Source organism: Castanea sativa, chromosome 1, assembly GCF_040712315.1.
Source record: "Castanea sativa cultivar Marrone di Chiusa Pesio chromosome 1, ASM4071231v1".
NCBI classification, from domain to species: domain Eukaryota; kingdom Viridiplantae; phylum Streptophyta; class Magnoliopsida; order Fagales; family Fagaceae; genus Castanea; species Castanea sativa.
The window spans coordinates 51,866-58,387 of NC_134013.1; the positions used below are offsets into that span (position 1 = coordinate 51,866).

A 6,522-nucleotide genomic window follows, 5' to 3' on the forward strand; every position below is an offset into this window, starting at 1 on the left:
TATAAATTGGTATAAACTGTTGAAACATAAACTATATAGGACCTATAATACTTTTCAACGTTGCTGTGTCAAGGCCTTAGGCCTTCACTTGGTATCAATTTGGTGGGCAGCAGGTGTTTGTTGAAAGTTGAAAGTATTGGCATTTGGCAGCTAAGTGGTTTGTAAATGTTGTAAGTGGAACCTAAGTTTAATCAAGCACCGTGGTCTGCTCTTTAGCATAGGAAGACTACTGCTATATTGTTATCTTTGATGGTTCTCCCTATCAAAGTCATGAGAGAATTTGTAGAACAAGCTTCTTTATTTTTTATTCTATATATATATATTTTTTTTTTTTTTGGACTTAGGTTTCATGTAAGGTATTTATTTTTTCTAATAGGTGTTTTTTGTACTCCCCTTGGCATATTTATAAATTGGTATAAACTGTTGAAACATAAACTATATAGGACCTATAATACTTTTCAAAGTTGCTGTGTCAAGGCCTTAGGCCTTCACTTGGTATCAATTTGGTGGGCAGCAGGTGTTTGTTGAAAGTTGAAAGTATTGGCATTTGGCAGCTAAGTGGTTTGTAAATGTTGTAAGTGGAACCTAAGTTTAATCAAGCACCGTGGTCTGCTCTTTTGGCTCTTTAGGCGTCTCTTCAAGTCTTAATCCTTTGTTGACACGATCTTGCACTTTTGTTCTAAAGAGATGGTTTGTCTCTGCCTCTCTTTCTATATTGCATTCTGTAGGAATTTTGTTTCATTCATGATTTCTCCGTCTCCATCTAAATGATTTTTAGTTTTGATATTTGGCTCAAATGGTTATGATTGGTAGGAATAATTGTATTTGGTGAGTGATTAGTTTCTCACATCTTATTGTCAAATTAGATGCATTTATATTTTATGGTGATAACCTTAATATTTCATTTCGAGTTTTGATTCCAGGAGTTATGTGGATAAAACAAAGTATTTGAAGTAGTTGAGGTCTCAAAGGATATACATGATTCTAAAGAGAATTTACCATCTATCAATTTCAGTGTCAAAATTCTAGACTGCAAGTATAGGTGCACAATCCAAACTCCATATGAGTAACGCTGATTGTAGTTTGTGAACCAAATATGTTGTGAGAGATTGTAATAGAACTTGAAATTTCACTTTTAAACTTTTAATTAAAATTGCATTTTTGGTCCATTTTATTGGCCTCTTTTTATTTTAAACTATTTTTGTTAATAATATTATACTCAATCCATCTTTATTTAATCATCCTATTGTTTGAGACTTCCTGTTATAGAAAGCACACAAATTTGAAATTCATACTTAAATTTAAGCACACAAATTTGAAATTCATACTTAAATTTAAGACCCTTGATAGGAAAAAATTATATTGGTTTAACTAATCATTAGCTTTTAGTTTTATCATTTGAGTTCTTAAAACAAAATAGTATTTTTCACTATACGAAATAGTTTTTTTCCCAGCGCATTGCACGGGTTTGCATCTAGTTGAAATAAAGTGTCAACCATTATTGATATTAGATTTTGAAATTAGTTTTGAATATTGTAAATTTCTTATATTTTTTTTATTCTTTGTCAAATTAGTTGTCCATTATAAAATCTGTAACTTGTATTATATTTTGGGATGTTAATATTATGTGTAAATGAAACTTGTGTATTTTTTTTAATTAAATATTTAAAGGGTATACTAGACTCTTTTGTGCTATTTTATTTTAGTTAGTAATGCTGGAATTTGTATAATTATCAAAATAAACCATGTAATTTGCAAATGACAAATACTTTTTTTTTTAATCAATATGAAAAATATGTGCCAACTAGACCTATTTCCAATGACCCTTGTTCTGAATTTTGATCCTATCCGTGAAAAGAACATGACGACATCCTCGACCGTCAGATCACACTTCCTTATGAATCAGTCATATATATACAAAAACCTCGTTTGTTGTGCTGTCTTGTAAAAGCAGCAGCAGCTAGGGTTCCGCGAACTACTAGACGCGTCCTCCTCCTCATCAGCGACCCAGTGTTGGTATTTTCATTTCTGAATCGAATCATGGCAACCCAGATGAGCAAGAAGCGAAAGGTCAATGCGTCTCCTCTCCTCTCCTCTCCTCTCTTCTACTCTCGAAATCGGATAGAATATCCAGATCGTCATCAATCAACCCAACTAATTATTAGTGTCTCTTTGTGTGTGTTACAGTTCGTCGCCGATGGGGTGTTCTTCGCGGAGCTTAATGAGGTTCTGACCAGAGAGCTTGCTGAGGATGGCTACTCCGGCGTCGAAGTTAGGGTCACTCCGATGCGCACGGAGATCATTATCAGGGCCACTCGTACTCAGAATGTTCTTGGTATCATCTATAATGCACTCTCTTTCTTGCTTGCTTGCTTGCTGTGTAAATTTGTTGAAAGTTTAAAACATTTTAGGAGTATCTCATAGTCAATTGGGCATCGATCTTATAGTTTTTCATGCATATATATGTTAGGTAATGGCTAATAGAAAAGATCTAGGGAAAAGCAACCAACTTAGTGTCTTAATTATTCCTATTTGATTATATTATATTCCAAGGTACAATTACTTGGCCCTTTCATCTATGGAACTCAAATTCAACACAATGGTTTGGTTGGTTGGTTGGTTGGTTTATCAGGTGAAAAGGGAAGAAGAATTAGGGAGCTGACTTCTGTTGTTCAGAAACGGTTCAAGTTCCCAGAGAACAGTGTGGAGCTCTATGCTGAGAAAGTTAACAACAGGGGTCTCTGTGCCATTGCTCAGGCTGAGTCTCTCCGCTACAAGCTTCTTGGTGGCCTTGCTGTCCGAAGGTACATTAAAATCATGGTCATTGTCTTTCTAACGAGCTTTTGAAAGGAAAAAAAAACATTTTGTGGAGTTTTTTTGTGGGTGTTTAATGTGGTTTTTTTTTTATGCATTTGATATAATATCTATTTTTATTAGCTTCTTGTTAATTGAATATGCTTTCTTGTGCATATAATTTGTTTGATATGCGGTTGTTCTTTTCTTATGCCTCACTAATCTTACTTATTCAGGTCATCTTTACAGCAAGTAGGTTACTTATGAATACCTGCCTTGTGTCTGAGGATGACTATATTTTAAGGTTCCATCTTTCTGTTTAAACCAAGGCATGGATTTCATATTCCCTTGGACTAAGGTTGGATGGCAAATATTTTGATGATTGTACCTTCATTCTTTAAGGTGGGAAGGAATACTTAGATGTGTTTTTCCTTTAACAATCATTGCATATATTTGTAGATTGTAGCATTTAATCTTATATGGTAGTGTGATTTTTTGAAACTGCAAATCTCAATTTTCTCACCTGAAATAAATTTTATTTTCATCTTGTGTCTCTTTCCATTTTCAATATATTTTTAGGTTTCCTTATTTTGTAATTTGTACTGCATTGTTGCCATTCTTCCCTGCTAGCTATACCGAAACTCTTAGTATTGGAGTTTTTCATTAAGATGGGGTTAAACATTGAAATTGCTCAAAGTTGATTTACGTACACAATGACTAAATTAAAAATAAAAACAAAAAAAGACCTTCATATGAAGATTCTAGTTATACAGATACTGGTCACCTGTATAATGTCCCCCCTATTCTTCTAATCTCTTCTGTAATTTATATTAAGTACCTGTGAAATTCTTTTGGTTCTTCCGTTATGTGTATGTTGCATGTCTCACAATCCAGGCCCTTACTAGCATTGTTTTCCCTCTTTGCCTTGCCACATGAGCCTAGGGGTTCCATATCAATGCTCACATTAAAGATCCTGGAGTTAGTCAGGCTTCTTGTGCTATTATCAAGGTGCTTGGAGTTTGGAAAATCCTCCCACATTCCACATCTTTTTTTCCTATTGTTATTTGTGTGTACCTTTATTGAAATGTAGTTCATTTGTGGTGTTGTGGGTGATCATTGCAAATTTTTCCATAGTTTATGATGGATAGGCAATTGTCTGATGGATTGTGAAGGTCTTTTGTTGAATGTTCTATTATCATCCCTTTTGGGAGTTGGAACACCATGTGAAAGTAATTGAAGATGATTTTTTATGAATGTTTGATAATTCAACTTAGGTTGTAGCCTGTGGCAATGGATATGTGGGCAATGGTGTTTGGATTGCTTGGAGTTAGCTAGGTGATGCCGCAATCTGTAGTGGGGCTATTAGCATGTTGGCAAGGCAGATTTGGTTGTCATCGAAATGGGTATATATGGATGATTGTTCCACATTGCTTATTGTGGTGTCTTTGGAGAGAGAGAAATAGCAGGTGCTTTGAAGATAAGGAGAGATCAATCTCAGACTTGAAGTTATTTTTCTTTAGAACCCTAATAGATTGGTTGACTGCTTTGCGGAACCAATCATTTTTATCTTTTCTTGATTTCTTAGATTCTTGTAATTTTTGTTCTTGATTGTTTAACTCTTGTACACTCCCTGTGTACTAGGGTGTTTCCTTTTTTGATATCAATAAACATCTTACTTATCAAAAAAAAAAAAAAAAACTGTTCTGTACAGCTTGTATCTCTGTTAAACATTTTTTCTTAATTTTTTTTCCTTAATTTTTTTTTTCCTTTTAGTTTGTAGTATACTCCCTGTGAGGCCTGTGTACTTGGGCCTCACCCCAATTTTCTGTTCATACTGGTTAAAAAATCTGGTTATTGGCCTTTCTTCTGAAGCATATATTTGTTCCTGATGTATTTTGGGTGTGGATTTCTCATGTTTTAGGGCTTGCTATGGTGTCTTGAGATTTGTCATGGAGAATGGGGCGAAGGGATGTGAGGTATGTCAGGATTTTTTTTTCCGTATGTGTGGGTGTGTTTCTTTTTGGAATTAATTTTAACTTTAATTTACTTCAATCTTCACTCAGGTCATAGTGAGTGGAAAGCTCCGAGCTCAGCGTGCCAAGTCAATGAAGTTCAAGGATGGTTACATGATATCCTCTGGTCAACCTGTCAAAGAGTACATTGACTCAGCTGTGAGACACGTTCTTCTTAGACAGGTCAGTCTCATATTGCTAGCTTCTATATTTTAATTAAGGTGCTTGATAGCAGCTGCTGAAGATTTTCCATAATTTGGTTTGATTATTTTCTTGGGTCAGGCTATGTTTTTTTACAAGGTTAATAATAATTTATATTACTGATGTGTTGTCTTTTCCTCCCTTTTTAATGATTCCAGGGTGTACTTGGTATTAAGGTCAAGATCATGCTTGACTGGGATCCTAAGGGAAAGATGGGGCCAACTACACCATTGCCTGATCTGGTCACCATCCACACTCCCAAGGAAGAGGAGTACACTCCTGCAATTGTGTCGACACCTTCTGAACTTCCAGTAGCATAAAACCAGAAATGGATGTTTCTGCACAACTTTCATGTAATCCCTTATCATAGCCTTTTGTTTTATTCTATTTCCGGGCTTGAGAATACTATAGATACTCTGAAGAAGTTTTCTTGTCAGGGTTTTCAGATTTTAGTACTGCTGACTTCAATTTTGTTTTCATGGTAAGAGGAGTTGATCTTGGTGAGTAATTTTCCTAGCTATATAGTCATATTCTTCTTGGGATGGGGGAAGGACATTATGGGTAGTTGGTTTTGATGCCTTGCTATTTTGCAAGGCCTTACTTATAGTAAGGCCAGATTGTAGATTGTCCCAAAATGCTATTTTACAGAATATTTTGATGTCAAATATATTTTCACCATTAACAATCACAAGAAATTCCTAACTATATGCCCTTAATGTTGAATTATGACATTTTTTCCTCCACAAATTTCATATCATGTATTTTCCAAGTCTACAAAAATCCCTGCTGAGTGGGCTATATCAAGGATTAGCCTGAGCATAATGTCAAACTCATTGCCTCCTTGAGGCATATGGTAGCAAACCTGCAAAAAAACCTCTTTTGTGTAAAGATTTATTTTCAAAAATTGTCTCCCTAAGTGCCACTACTATGTCAATGATCATGAACAAAAACAAATATGCTAGTTAGGAACTACACTTTTGAACAACCCAGTTTTGCTCAAGTTGAAATAACGTTTTTACTCCAATTAGAGATCTGCATCGCTACCATTAACACAGTTTTAGCTATCCCTATTCTCTAGCATAAAAGGTGCAAAAGGTGATTGCCCTTTAACTAATGACCTGCTAAAGGATATGTTTGGTTGGTTGGAGCTTGAGGATAGAAAATGATAAGGTGATAGAAAAGTGGGAGAATAGAAGAGATTTAGTTCTCTCATGAATGTTTGGTTGGGACTTGGAAGGATGTAAAAGCGGAGAGATGAAAAATTAATTAATTTAGTCGAGGAGAAAATTGAGAGAATGGAAAAATGTATTTTGTATTAATTTATTTTTATGCCCCAATTACATAGTATATAAGAAATAATTGGACGCATCTTTTTTTTTTATTTTTTATACAAGATAGAATTCTACTCTAGTCTAATTTAAGTGTAAATGTGTGTGAAACTCTTTCTTTGAGACTTAAATTTCGGCCCTTGCCTCCCACACTTCACTAGTTTTTAAACCTATGGAATGACCACCAA

General features: G+C 34.8%; 1 protein-coding gene across 1 annotated transcript; it reads left to right on the forward strand.

Annotated features, from left to right (window-relative positions):
* Positions 1-1,923: 1,923 nt before the first annotated feature.
* Positions 1,924-5,701, forward strand: LOC142621838 (small ribosomal subunit protein uS3y). Its single transcript, XM_075795205.1, has 6 exons — positions 1,924-2,070; positions 2,188-2,335; positions 2,633-2,804; positions 4,715-4,769; positions 4,857-4,988; positions 5,165-5,701. Exons 1-6 carry the CDS (start codon positions 2,041-2,043, stop codon positions 5,324-5,326), a joined length of 699 nt encoding a protein of 232 aa, XP_075651320.1. The 5' UTR covers positions 1,924-2,040; the 3' UTR covers positions 5,327-5,701.
* Positions 5,702-6,522: the final 821 nt, after the last annotated feature.